Source organism: Myotis davidii, unplaced genomic scaffold (genome assembly GCF_000327345.1).
Source record: "Myotis davidii unplaced genomic scaffold, ASM32734v1 scaffold1007, whole genome shotgun sequence".
NCBI classification, from domain to species: domain Eukaryota; kingdom Metazoa; phylum Chordata; class Mammalia; order Chiroptera; family Vespertilionidae; genus Myotis; species Myotis davidii.
The window spans coordinates 413,965-427,919 of NW_006298359.1; the positions used below are offsets into that span (position 1 = coordinate 413,965).

General features: G+C 50.4%; 1 protein-coding gene across 1 annotated transcript in view; it reads right to left on the bottom strand.

Annotated features, from left to right (window-relative positions):
• Positions 1 to 512: 512 nt before the first annotated feature.
• MDC1 (mediator of DNA damage checkpoint 1) overlaps positions 513 to 13,955 on the bottom strand; it is a 14,284-nt gene continuing 841 nt past the window's right edge. The window contains 17 exon segments of the mRNA XM_015570669.1: positions 513 to 1,119; positions 1,121 to 1,216; positions 2,624 to 2,734; positions 2,844 to 2,969; positions 3,125 to 3,307; positions 3,429 to 3,548; positions 3,628 to 4,220; positions 4,899 to 5,373; positions 5,786 to 5,829; positions 6,484 to 6,705; positions 7,129 to 7,221; positions 7,372 to 7,437; positions 9,046 to 9,291; positions 9,294 to 10,489; positions 10,764 to 10,839; positions 10,922 to 11,302; positions 12,449 to 12,587. Of these exon segments, the coding sequence (XP_015426155.1) occupies positions 1,045 to 1,119; positions 1,121 to 1,216; positions 2,624 to 2,734; positions 2,844 to 2,969; positions 3,125 to 3,307; positions 3,429 to 3,548; positions 3,628 to 4,220; positions 4,899 to 5,373; positions 5,786 to 5,829; positions 6,484 to 6,705; positions 7,129 to 7,221; positions 7,372 to 7,437; positions 9,046 to 9,291; positions 9,294 to 10,489; positions 10,764 to 10,839; positions 10,922 to 11,302; positions 12,449 to 12,587 (4,242 nt within the window). The 3' untranslated portion in view covers positions 513 to 1,044.

Genomic DNA, 13,955 nt, shown 5'->3' on the forward strand with positions numbered 1-13,955 from the left:
GGATATGCCACAATTTGGAACATTTGTTTTTATCTTTTGGCTCTTATGAAAAGAGTTTATATGAACATTTGTGTACAAGTATTTGTGAACATCTATTTTAATTCAGCTATATACCTACAAGTGGAACTGCCGGGTCATTTGGCAATTACATATTTAACTTTTTGAGAAACCATCAAACTGTTTACCACAACGGCTGAACCATTCTGATTTTCTGCCAGCAATGTATAAGGTTCCAATTTCTCCATATCCTTGTAATCAACCTTTTAAACTTAAATTTAAGGAATGTCATATTAAAAAATAACAACTACACTGCCCTGGCCAGATGGTTGGAGTGTCATCCTGTACACCAAAAGGTTGTGGGTTCAACCCCCTCCCCCGCCCCTCGGTTGGTTGGGACGTACTGATCAATGTTTCTTTCTCACATGGATGTTTTCACTCTCTCTCTCAAACCAATAGAAAAACATATCCTTGGGCGAGGATAAAAAAAAAACACAAAAAACTGCACTACACCATAAGGCACAGAGTGAATATTTATTTATCATAAAGTTTAAGCCTAAGCTCTAATTTGATACATACTGGAAAAGCAGGCCTGAAAAAGTGCAGAGACTTGCTCAAAGTCCAAGCTAAAGGATCTTCTAACAAGATGGGGCCAGGAGAGAAGTAAATCTTTTTGTAGCATTCCTTAACCACCCTCAAACTAACTCACTCCAAGCATCCCTTCAAGTTTCTGGCATTGAAATTGTTTCTACTATGTTTTGGAGGATAAGTAAGAATTCCAATAACAAAGAGAAGTGAGATGGCTTCCAAATGGGAGGCAGGGCACTGAGCAGTAGGTACATCAGTCCACCTCAAGATGAGCACACTTAAGGTATCTGTGGCTCCCAACCTCCCTATCTTTGTGTTCCTATAAGCTTTTTCAGCCCCACTCATGTTTCAAGACAAATCAGATCAGTACACCCCAATCCTTCCTAAAGCCCTAAGTTCTTCTCCCCAGTGTCTTCTGTTTACTGATCTGGGAAGAAAAAGGGTCCTGGGGAGGGGTCTTCAGGGGGATGCCATTTCCAAAGTGGAGAGAACGAAGGCCTCTGGCGTGGCTTCCTGCTTCAGCACTCCCTTAAACCTCCAGGAACTCTGGTGAGAGGATGGGCAGCCCAAGCCGGAAAGGCGCAGTGCATCGAGGGGCATCCTGGGAGCATGTGATCACAACTCTCTGAGGCTGGGAGGACACACAGCAGAGGCAGAAAGTCAGGGGAAAAAGAACCCTACAAGTAGGTTTAGGACCCACTCATCAGTCCAGGCATCACTAAGACAGGAGCTCTGGATACGATGCCACATAAAGTACACTACGCTGTCTGTGATGTGCTCTTGCCAGAAATGTGGAACCTGAATTTATTCAAGCTTTTAAAACTGATTACCGTTTACATGAAATAATAGAAGATAGAGAATAAGGTAAGTGGTACAACCAGGGAGCAAACAGAAGAATCCAGCCTGAGGGACATCTAAATTACACTGACCTAGCTTCTGCAGAAAGTCACTGGCATAAAAAGGTGGGTGGGCCCTGGCAAGTTTGGTTGAGCGTTGGCCCAGGGACCAAAGGGTCTCAGTTGATTCCCAGTCAAGGATACATACATTGGTTGTGGTTCAATCCCCGGTCCTGGTTGGGGTTCATTCGGGAGGCAACCAATTGATGTGCCATCAATGTTTCTCTCTCTCTCTCTCTCTCTCTCTCTACTCCCCCACCCCCCGCCCTTCCTTTCTTCCTTCCTTCCACTCAATGGAAAAAATATCCAAATATCCCCTGGTGAGGAATAAAAAAAAGGCCGGGCCAATGTGGCTCAGTGATTGACCACTGACCTATTCAATTCCCGGTCAGGGCACATGTCCGGGTTGCTGGCTCAATTTTTTAGAGCGAATCGATGATTCGCTCTAAAAAATTAAGCTATTGCACTAATCCAGGAAATTATACAAAATTAAAAAAGAAAAAAATCAATAAAAACATATTTTAAAAAATAAAATGCAAATTAAAACAAAATCCAGCAGGTATCAGCAGAGCTCCTCTGCCATTCCTATCTCCCTCTCCCTTTTTTTAAAAAAAAAAAAAAATATTTTATTGATTTTTCAAGAGAGGAAGGGAGAAGGATAGAGAGTTGGAAAGATTGATGAGAGAGAAACATCGATCAGCTGCCTCCTGCACACCTACTGGGGATGTGCCCGCAACCAAGGTACATGCCCTTGACCGGAATCGAACCTGGGACCTTTCAGTCCACAGGCCGATGCTCTATCCACTGAGCCAAACTGGTTAGGGCTCCCTCTCCCTTTTTTAAAAAAAATATTATTGATTTCAGAGAGGAAGGGAGAGGGAAAAAGAGATAGAAACATCAATGATGAGAATCATTGACTGGCTGCCTCCTGCATGCCCCACACTGGGGATTGAGCCTGCAACCTGGGAATATGCCCTGACCAGGAACTGAACCCTGACCTCCTGGTTTATAGGTTGATGCTCAACCACTGAGCCACACTGGCTGGGCTCCTATCCCTTTCTGTACCATAGGTCTTCCCCCAGCCCTCTCACTAGAGTGTTCCCATCTGCAGCTCCCCAGATAAAGAACACACTCCCCTATACCTTGTAGGACCGGGGCATGCTGGGTAGGACAGTGCCTCCACAGCAGCTGATGATCTCTCCCATCTGGGGTGGTGGTGGCTGGACTCCAGGAGTCACATGAATCTCATAGCCCTGGGAGGAAGGAAAAGGTGGAGCCAGTGGAGAGCTGCACTGAAGCCATGCGCTGCAGGGAAGCTTCTGGAGGGAGGGCTAGAGCACACGGAGGAAGACAGTCCCTCACCTCTAGCAGCCTTCGCTCACGAGCCCGGCTCAGGGAGTCACGGAGGCTGAAGCCAAAGTTCTTTTCCTGCTCAGGATCAGTCACCACATAGTCATCCGGGGGCAAGAAGCAACCGGCCTTGCGGGACTAAGGGCGGCAGCAGTCAGTACCAAAGCCTAGCACTGACAGGGGCTCACAGTGTTTTTGAATGAAGGCTTCCGCTCATTCACCCTGGTCTGCCTGCACCCCTCTTCCTCCCGCCATTTTCTCCGTTGGTCTGCCACCATCTCCTGGCTCCTCACCTGGTACAGCCAGTCCAGGGAGAGGATAGGGATCCCCCGCCCCAGGGCACACAGGAACTTGACTGTCCGGCAGATTCGATCAGTCACCAGGTGGGACGCCTCTGCCACTGAGCTGGCCAGACTTCCCCCCAGGGCCACCACTGCCTGCTCTCCACGGGCATCCACCACTCCTGTGAAGAGCACCTGTGGAGGGGATGGGCCTACGTTGGTCACAACAAGCCTTGCACCAGTGCCTATCTCCCAAGGCCCTCCCCTCCCCTCCCCACATCTGCTCCCACGAAGCCCCAGGCCCCTTCTCTCCTACTTTGGGGGCTGCGGGCTCATGGTTAGGTTTAGTCCGTCGGAGGCCACGGACTGGCATTCCTTTGCGTTCTTCCTCAGCCCGGTCTCTCTTTCTCTTGCCTGGTCCTGGCATCACCACATCCTGGAATTGAGAAGGATCCTGGTGGGAACTTCTGAGCCCCCAGCCCCTTCCCAGCTCGCAGCCCCAGCCTTCTCCTCACCTCTTCCTTCCCTGGCTTCTCTTCCTCCTCTTCCTTGAGGACCACTGTCTTCTGAGGGACTTCTCTTCGCAGCCGTTTTGGAAGTGGGGGTGAATCCAGAGCATCTGAAGGCTTCGTGTGGTTTTGAAAGGCCTTAGGCTGGGACCCTGGGCTGAACTCACATCCACCTGTTGCCTCTACCTTTTGGATCTGGAGAGCATGAGTGGGTGCCCCAGGAAGCTGGGCAAAGGCAGGCTCAGGAATGGTCCTAAGGGACTTGGTTGCTCTCACTGCTCCTTGCCTTTGGCTCCTTGAGGGCCAGGCGTTAGGCTCAAGGGGTGCAGAGCAGGGTTCATAGACAATGGGAGCTGCGAGGGGCTGCCTAGCGAGCCTTGGCCTCCTGCTACAATTGGCTTGAGGGATGGGCTCAGGGGGAAGAGGCTGGTCTGTGGGGAAAGGAGACTGGGATTCAGGGGTGGTAGGAACTGGCACAGCACTTCTTGTAGACCTCAGTGTCCTGCTCCGACCACCCTGAGCTATGGCCTCGGGGGTGACAGGCTGGTCTGTAGGGGTCGGAGGTTCAAGGTCAGGGGCTGTGGGGACAGTCGGTTCAGGGGGCTTGACAGAGGCCCTGTGTTTCCTGCCCCGCGTGGCCCGAGATGTGGGCTCAGGAGGGACAGGCTGGTCTGTAGGGGGCGGAGGTTCAAGGTCAGGGGCTGTGGGGACAGTCAGTTCAGGGGTCTTGACAGAGGTCCTGTGTGTCCTGCCCCGCGTCGCCCGAGCTGTGGGCTCAGGGGTGACAGGCTGGTCTGTGGGGACACTCGGTTCAGGGGTCCCGACAGAGGCCCTGTGTGTCCTGCCCCGCGTGCCCCGAGAAGTGGGCTCAGGGGGGACAGGCTGGTCTGTAGGGGTCGAAGGTTCAAGGCCAGGGACTGTGGGGACAGTCGGTTCAAGGGTCTTGACAGAGGCCCTGTGTTTCCTGCCCCGCGTGGCCCGAGATGTGGGTTCAGGGGGGACAGGCTGGTCTGTAGGGGTCGAAGGTTCAAGGTCAGGGACTGTGGGGACAGTCGGTTCAGGGGTCTTGACAGAGGCCCTGTGTTTCCTGCCCCACGTGGCCCGAGATGTGGGCTCAGGAGGGACAGGCTGGTCTGTAGGGGTCGGAGGTTCAAGGTCAGGGGCTGTGGGGAGAGTCGGTTCAGGGGTCTTAACAGAGGCCCTGTGTGTCCTGCCCCGTGTGGCCCGAGATGTGGGCTCAGGAGTGACAGGCTGGTCTGTGGGGACACTCGGTTCAGGGGTCCCGACAGAGGCCCTATGTGTCCTGCCCCGCGTGGCCCGAGCTGTGTGCTTAGGGGGGACAGGCTGGTCTGTGGGGACAGTCGTTTCAGGGGTCCCGACAGAGGCCCTATGTGTCCTGCCCCGCGTGGCCCGAGATGTGGGTTCAGGGGGGGCAGGCTGCTCTCTGGAGGGGGCAGGGTGGAGCTCAGGGGCTACAGAAGCTGGAGAGGGTGTCACCCTGGAGCACCCCTGGGGCCTGCATTTGGATTCTGCATGCAGAGGGTCCAGCTCTGAGGACAAGGGATCCTCCAGAGCTTCCTGACTCCCATTTTGCCTGGAGCTGGGAATGGGCGACTCTAAAGGTGGAGATGGAGCAAAGAGGGGCTGAGAAGCAAGATGTTTTTGGCTCTGAGGGATGAGGGGGTTTTGGACTGGGGCTGAGGCTTCAGGGACTGCTGGAGGCAGACAAACATCTAGGGATCCTGGATCACCCTGGGGAGAAATAGAAACCCGTGAGGGAGAGACAGAGGACTGGACACTGTTCTCAATACTTGTTACAGTGGAAGTACGCTCACTGGCATTTCTCTTTCTGTCTCTGACCATCTTCCATTAGACTGGGACTTCCCACAGACCTCTCCCCGTGAGGCCAGGACAGTGCTGTCAATATATGGACCATGGGTGGCTGGGAAAAGAGGGAAGGGACATGAAGAAAGGGATGTTCTTTCTGAGTCAGGGAGAGGGAAACAACTGGGACAGATAGACTGAAAACAACAGGTGCCAATGTAAAGGGCCAGAGGCCAACTGAGAGTGTGGAAATGACGACAGTGGAGAAGACGGGGCAGAGCAGGTGAAAGCAAGGTCTGGTAAGGGGCAGTGGAGGGGAGGTAGAGAAAGCAGCTCTCACCCTAGAAGCCTTCTCAGCCGGGGACATCTTGCAATTCAGGGGTCCTAGACAGAAAGTAAAGACAAGTGTGGCTGAGGTCCAAGCAGGCAGTTACTTAGGGGTTGTCATAAGGCTTTGTTAACACCTGGGTGGGTCTTACCCTCTGCCTTCACTCACCTCTCTGCTGCCTCCTGGGACTTACCTTCCTCCACCTGACTGGCTCCTAGACGCTATCAGGGCTAATGATAGTCCACAAGGTCCCCTGCCCCTCCTTCAGGGTCCAGTGTTGGACTGGAGGGCTGCCCTTTCTGGTCCTGGCTCCCTCTCTGTGCGCCTCCTTCCAGTATTACTTTGGATATGCTGACTTCTAACCTACCTGGCTCACAATCTTCCTCTGGTGCTAGTTTCCCTGCTTCCTTCTTAAATACTTCTCTTGCAAAAGACTGCTTTACCACCTCTTGTAGTTCCTTGGGTGTCTCAATTTCTACCTTCAAACTCTCTATATCCCTTTCCATACTTGCACTTTCCAGTTTTATTGGACTCTTGTCTCCGAGTGTCTCTAGCCAACACCTGCTTTTGTTCCCTGTCCTTCATCACCCTGGTTAATTCTTCCTCTCCCATCACATCGTCTCTTGACCCTGCTGGTGGCAGTTTTCTAATTTCCCTCTCTAATGGTTCTCTCTTTGGGGTCACCCTCTCTGCTGCTTCTCTTGGTGTACCCATGCCTTTCTCCGAAGTCTGCAACCCTCCGCCTTGAATCCCCAATGGCTCTGTGTGAAATGGGTTTTCCAGATGTTGGTCTTGAGGTGTTGGCCTGGGTGACAAGGGGCAAGACCCATGGGCCTCCAGGTGGGTAGCAAAGGGCTGGGTCTCAGAGGCCTCAGATTCTCTTAGACAGAATGGCTGTGTAGCCAAGACTTCCCAAGGCTCATCCAGGGCACCTGGAAGTAGAGAGTGAGAGTGTGTGAGAGAGAGAGAGAGAGAGAGGAGGTAACAGGTTGAGAAAGAATTAAGGTAAATGCATGAACAATAAATCTATATGGGCTATTTATAAAAAGCTACGAGTAAGGAGGATAGTTGTAACTTTTAATGCTTGTTTCAAAAAGTAAGACCATACTTCATATAAAAGCTCTCACAGCAGCCTCTTAAAAACTATGCTACAGAACGCTTCTTGGTCTTTTGGCTAAGATCAAGTGTAAAAGTTATGCTAGACAAGTTGCTCTATGGTTTTAACTAAATATGACTTTCTTCCCTTAGTAAGATGGAGAAACATCAGCAAAAAAATAAAATAATATGAAAGAAACATGTATAGGGAGAAAACAGGAGGCAAAGTTAGGGGCACAGAGGAGGGGAGTTTCTTATACCTGAGGCCTGGAAGCTGCAATGGGAAGGGCCAAGCTCTTGGGGTGGAGCAAACAGGAAGACCTGGGTGGGCTCATCCTCCATGCTCGGGACTGCTGCACAGGAAAAGGTGGCCTGAGCACAGAACTCCAGGCCATTCTCAGTCTCCTGCCCTGCCTAGGCCAGTCTCACACCCTTCAAGGGCCACCAGTGTAATCTCCCTGCTCCTGCTGTGTACAGCATCCCCATGACACAAATGCCCTCACCTTCCAGGCTCTGGTTCTCTCTCTCCACAAAGCACTGGGTAGCTTGTTGGTCTAGATCTTCAGAATCTGGTGGTGGAGAAATACAGAATAAAAAATCACATCTGACCCATGTCTTACTTTTTCTCTACAATTCTCTCCTCAACTCAAATCCCTACGCAAGACTGAATGTCTGTGTCCCACCCCACATTATTTTCTTTTTGTTGTTAACCCTCACCCAAGGACATTTTTCCATTGATTTTTAGAGAGAGTGGAAGGGAGGGGGAGACAGAAAGGAACATCGAGGTGAGATTGCCTCCCACACAAGCCCTAACCAGGGCCAGAGGCTGAGCCTACAACTTAGGTGCATGCCCTTGATTGGAACTGAACTGAGGACAACTTCAGTTCACAGGCTGACACTCTAGCCCAGCCGTGGGCAAACTATGGCCCGCGGGCCAGATCCGGCCGTTTGAAATGAATAAAACTAAAAAAAAAAAGACCGTACCCTTTTATGTAATGATGTTTACTTTGAATTTATATTAGTTCACACAAACACTCCATCCATGCTTTTGTTCCGGCCCTCCCGTCCAGTTTAAGAACTCATTGTGGCCCTCGAGTCAAAAAGTTTGCCCACCCCTGCTCTAGCCACTGAGCCAAAGCGGCTAGGTCTAGGACCACACATTCTTTAAAAAAAAAACACCAAAACTTTCATTGGTACTTATTTTATGCTAACTTTACTCCCGGGTCTTAGTTTTTGTTTCCTCACTTTCTTCTGGGACACGTTTTTCTTCTGTGCAACCTCTTCTGGTTTAGGAACCACCTGGTCCTTTTCTGTAGTCACCTCCAGGTGGCATGGAGAGCTCATGTGGGGGGTAATCCGCCATGAGCGCTGCAAATTCTATGCCACATCTTGGGGACTTTGTTCACTTGGATGTGCTCAGTGACCAGAGAGTCTACAGCTAAACCCTTAAGTTAAGCTCTCTGCATTTTAAGCGTGTGTAGCAAAAATCAGCACTCTTTTTGGGCCACCGACTCTGTGTCCAGCCCCACTGTTTGGCCTGGGCATACCTACCAGCCCAGGTAGGTATTGTAATGATGGAATGACACCTATTGCTCCTGTAAAGTGACATCCTCAGATACTTGGTGACTTTTTAGACATGCAAGCCCTCGACGGCCTGGGCAGTGTCACGAGTTCTTACAGTGAACACGAAGACCTGAGCCTCTCGATTTGCGTGATTTTGTGGGGTTTTCTGGGTCAAGTGAATAGTGAACCATTTTCAGGGGCCACATTTGGCCCCTTGTGGGAAGAGTCCACCCCCCTTCTTATTTCTAATATCCCTATGAGATAGCACTAGAAGGCAGGGGCCTTGGGAAGTGATTAGGTCCTCAGGGTGGAGCTCCCATGAATGAGATTAGTGCCCTTATAAAAGAGACCCCAAAGAGCACCCTTGTGCCCTTCTGCCAGTTAAGGACATGGTGAGAAGTGGGCCACCTATGAACAGGAAGCAAGCCCTCACCACACACTGAATCTGCTGGTGCCTTGATCTTAGACTTTCCAGCCTTGAGAATTGTGAGGAATGTTTCCTGTTTACAAGCCATCCCCTCTGGTATTTTGTTGCAGCAGCCTGAATGGATTAAGTCTCCCTGTAAGCTTTCTTTATCTCAGAGATCAAGGAAGGAGAGCAGCCCAGCACTTACCATCATGGCTGTGTCCACAGTCCTTGGTCATGTCCACATGTGGTTCTCCCCCACTTTCTCTGGGGGGCTGGGCTCCCTTTCTCTGTGCCTGGGTGGGTGCCCCTGCAGTACCTGTGTCTACCAAGAGATCTGTTAGGTTCTCCCTTGAGACAAGGAGATGGTCCTGTTCTACTTGTGCTAAAGGTGACCCACCCTGGGCTGCCGCCTCCAGAGCTCTCTCTGGCTGAAGGACAGGAACCACCCACCCGTCCCAGCATCCCCTTCTGCTGGAAGCTGGCTCTTTCTTCCACCTGCCACTGTGGAGGACGCACCCTCCGCAGCACCTGTTCCACGGCACCCACCTGGAGGAGGCCGGGCTTCCTCTAGGTGCAGGGCAGGCAGCTTTGCTGGGCCCCCTTCTGCTTCCACATTTGTTGGACTTGTGCCTGCCACGGGCACCTCCTGCTTCTCTGGGAGTGTAACAGCTGGCCCCGGGGAGACTTCCTCTTCCACGTGTGTGTTGATGCCCACTGTGGCAGAGGCCTGGCTTCTCTCCAGGGCTCCGGGTGAGCTCTTCTCTCCTTCCACGTCTCTGTCACTGTCCCTGAAAGGAGGCGGGCTCTTTTCTGGCTGAGCTTTGTCCGTGTGACTCTTGGGAACGTAGCCTCTCTTTTCCACGGGGAAGCCCTCCACCTCCATGTCTGTGTCACTGTCTCTCCCAGCAGAGGTTTGGCTTTGCTCAGGAAAAGTCGGAGGCTGGGCTCGGTCCTCTTCCACATCTGTATCTCTGTTCCAGGCAGCGGCTCGGCTCTCCTTCAGATGCACCAAAGTGAGTGCTGCTGACACTCCTTCCTCATCATCTACATTGCTGCTCACCATGGAGGCCTGGCTTCGCTCCAGAGGGACCGTGCGTGGGGCCTCAGCCTCCTCCACATCTGTCTCACTGCCAGCCGGGCTTTCGTGAAGATGTGCCAGGTCAGGTCCCCCAGGGCTCTCTGCATGAACTCCATGGAAGATCTGCCTTCTTTTCACGGGCACCACAGCTGGGGTCGTGGGAATCCCCTCTTCTTCCACGTCAGTATCACTGTCTATGAAGCCAGAAGGCTGGGCCCTTTCGAGATGACCCTCAGCTGGCTTTCCTGGAGTCCTGCTCTCATCCTCCACATCTGTCTCACTGTCCTCCCCAGGGGGCGGGCTCCTCTCCAGAATCACCCCATTGCTTGCATCTCTCTTGACTCTTCGGTTACTGTTCCTCTCCTGCCCCAAAGACGGGTCCTTTTCCACCTGGATTTCAGTCCTGACAGCCTCAGGCTGCCCTGTCTCTGCGGTAGCATCTCCTGTGGCAGCTGCGGAGGCCCACCCTGCTGCTGGCTGCTGACTTCCTTCCTCATCTGTGTCACTGTCCAAGTTGAAGGCATAAGGTGGCCCAGGACCATCTGGGGCAGAAGAAGGCCCCTCTTCATCACTATAAAGGGAAGAGAAGAGAAAGAGTTTATAGAATCATTTCCCAGGAAGGGACACCTGACTCAAGTGTGAGCTCCTGGAGAGCAGAAACAAGGTAGTATTTGTTTTTCTATCTCCAGCAATTAGTTCTCCACTTGGAACATCAAAGGTGCTCAATGAAAATTCAGTTAATGTAAGATGACGATTTCCATGATGATTCTCTCTTACAGATGGATCCTTCAGTCCCCGGTTCCTTCTCTTTCTGAAGACTCAGGTATCCGGCCCTCAACACTCACCTCTCTGGAACGACTGTTGCCAAAGGGGAGAACATGGTCCTTGGTTCGTTCACCACATGCCTTTCAGAAAGAGGATCTGCCAAGAGTGGAAAGAAGTTGACAGTTTTACATTCACCATCCCCGTCTCCTTGCCCACCCTCCCAAATACATACACTTACCTACTTCCTCTTCTGAGTCCTCAGCCAATAGGATCCCCCAGGGTTGAGTTCCTCCCTGTACCCTGGGTGTCTCCTCTACAGTTAGGGGGCCCCGGGAGACAAAGGGCAGGGAGACATCCAGGCGATGGTACTGGCAGGGCAAGTCAGCAAAGACAACCAACTCCTGGTCCCTCAGACGATGACTCACCCCAGGGCTCAGGAACTTAGGAGGCCTCAGGATTTGAGTACCATTGAGGCTCCCACAATCCCAGAGGACAGGTGCCTTGTCCCAGGCCAAGATTTCAATCACTGCATGTTGCTTGGAGATGGATGGAAAGGGCAGGGCCACAGAGCAATCAGGCATTCGGCCTACCACGTTTTTCCCGAGGTAGAGTGGGAAATCTAAGAATTAAGAGGGTAGATAGGTTCCAGGCCACATTCCTGGCCTGCTACTGGGAAAATTTCTGGTTAAGTACCCAACTACTCATTCAAGGTCCTCACACGCAATAGAAAAATAAAAGGCCCTAGGACATCTAAGTATTGAAGATTATATGCAATGCATTATTCATAGGCAACACTCCACCCATCCATACTGGATTTTTTCTATTGTGATAAAATAAACATAAAATATAGCACTGTAACCCTTTTTTTTATATATATTTTATTGATTTTTTACAGAGAGGAAGTGAGAGATATAGAAAGTTAGAAACATCGATGAGAGAGAAACATCGATCAGCTGCCTCCTGCACATCTCCTAGTGGGGATGTGCCCGCAACCCACGTACATGCCCTTGATCGGAATCGAACCTGGGACCTTTCAGTCCGCAAGCCGACGCTCTATCCACTGAGCCAAACCGGTTTCGGCGAGCACTGTAACCCTTTTTAAGTGTACAGTAAAACCATCCCAAGTCCAGGGCTCTTGCCTGGAACAAGTCAATTAGCCCCTTCTTCTCCATTCCCAGTAAAACATTTTTTCAGATCTCCTTGAAAACAAGTTTTGCCCTGGCTGGTGTTTCTCAGTGGTTAGAGTGCTGGCCTATGCACAAAAGGCTGTGGGTTTGATTCCGTGAAGGGCATGTACCTAGGTTGCAGGTTCGATCCCAGGCCCCAGTCAGGGCACATGCGAGAGGCAACAAACTGATGTTCTCTCTCTCACATGAATGTTTCTCTTTCCTTCTCTCCTCTCTAAAAATTAATGGAGCCTGGCTGGTGTGTTCAGTGGTTGAGCATCAACCCATGAACCAGGAGGTCACGGTTCCATTCCCAGCAGGGCACATGCCTGGGTTTCAGGCTTGATCCACAGAAGGGGGCATGCAGGAGGCAGCTGTTCGATGATTCTCTCTTGTAATTGATGTTTCTCTCTCTCCCTCTTCTTTCCTCTCTCTCTGAAGTCAATAAAAACATGTTTTTAAAAAATTACTAAAAATCAATGGAAAAAATATTTTCAGGTGAAGATTAACAAAATATATAGGTAAGTTTCTTAGAACCCTCCAATCCCTCCCCACAGAAGAAAGAGCCTCCACTAGTGCTTCAGTATCACTATCCCGACCTTTTTCTGGTCCATGGGCACTACTGAAGACATGCAGTCGTCCTAGGGGCTCCAGGCTACACCCCAAGGAGTCACTGGGTCTCTCTGTCTCCTCCTCTTCTTCAACCTCCCAGGTAACAGCCTGAGTGTCCTCCATGACCTGGGAAGGAAACACATTATCATCTCTATCATTGTTCACACAGTCTCAGAGAGGAGACTCACAATTAGGGGTAAACCCGGATATTTATTCAGTTTGATGCTTCTCTTTCTGCCAAGCATTCTGTTGTTATCCTTCTAAAGCACTGAAAAAATATTTCTGACCAGAACATGGAATATGAAATAAATATCATAAGGCCCCCAGTTCACAAGTAAATATTCCTCAACTTACAATGTACTTACATCCCGATAAATCCCTCATAAATTGAAAATATTGTAAGATGAAAATGCATTTAATACACCATAGCATAGCCTAGCCTACCTTAAACATGCTAGGAACACTTACATTAGCCTACAGTTGAGCAAAATCATCCACTACAGAGCCTATTCTATGATAGAGGGTTGAATATCTAATGTAATCTATTATGTATACCACTTTTACAATATTGTAAAGTAAAAAATCATAGCTTAGAGAATGTGTACACATATTTATATAGACACATTTATATAGACAGCTGTTTTGAGAAACAATGCTCAGCCTTGCTATATGTAATAGTTTCCGCTGTTTTTGTTTTTAAATGCGATTTGCAATCCCTAAATTGACTTCAATATCCACTATTGGGTTGCAACTTAGTTTGAAAACACCATTTCAAAGGGAGCTAACTTTTGCCAAGCATCAACTACATGTTGGGCATTGTGTTATGTGTCAGGCATAGTAGCCACGTGAGGCAGGCCTTTAGGAAACCACGGCTAAAAATATTAAATTCTTTGCTCAGGATAACACAGCAGGTAGTGTAAAGGACGGGACTAAGTATGTGTCTGGCTGCAACGCCCGTGCTTGGTGCTGAGACTAAACGGACTCATTTAATCGTCTGAATCCTGTAAAGTTTTATTATCATGTCCTATTTGGTAAAGAAATGCAACACAGCCCTGGCCGGTGGCTCGGTTGGCTAGAGCATGATGCTGATAGGCCAAGGTTTTGAGTTCGATCCCTGGCCAGGGCACACACAAGAATCAACCCACGGTGCACAAATAAGCGGGACAACAAATCGATGTTTCTCTCTCAAATCAATTTAAAAAATACAAAGAAAAGAAAGAGACCCGGCCAATTTGTTCAGTGGCTGGCGCGCTGGCCCACACACCAAAGGCCCCCGGTTTGATCCCGGCGGGGCGGGCAGAGCGGGAAGCAGCCAATCGAGGTGTCCCCCCGCCCCCCGCCCCCACTCTGGGGGAAAAAAAAAGACGCTGAAACACAGATGGGTAAGGAACTTGCCCAAGAGCACCCGGCTGTCTCTCCTGTTTAATATTCTCTAATGGCTTTCCATGTCCACAGGGTAAAATGGCATGTAAGCGCCTTGGCGGGAGCCACCGT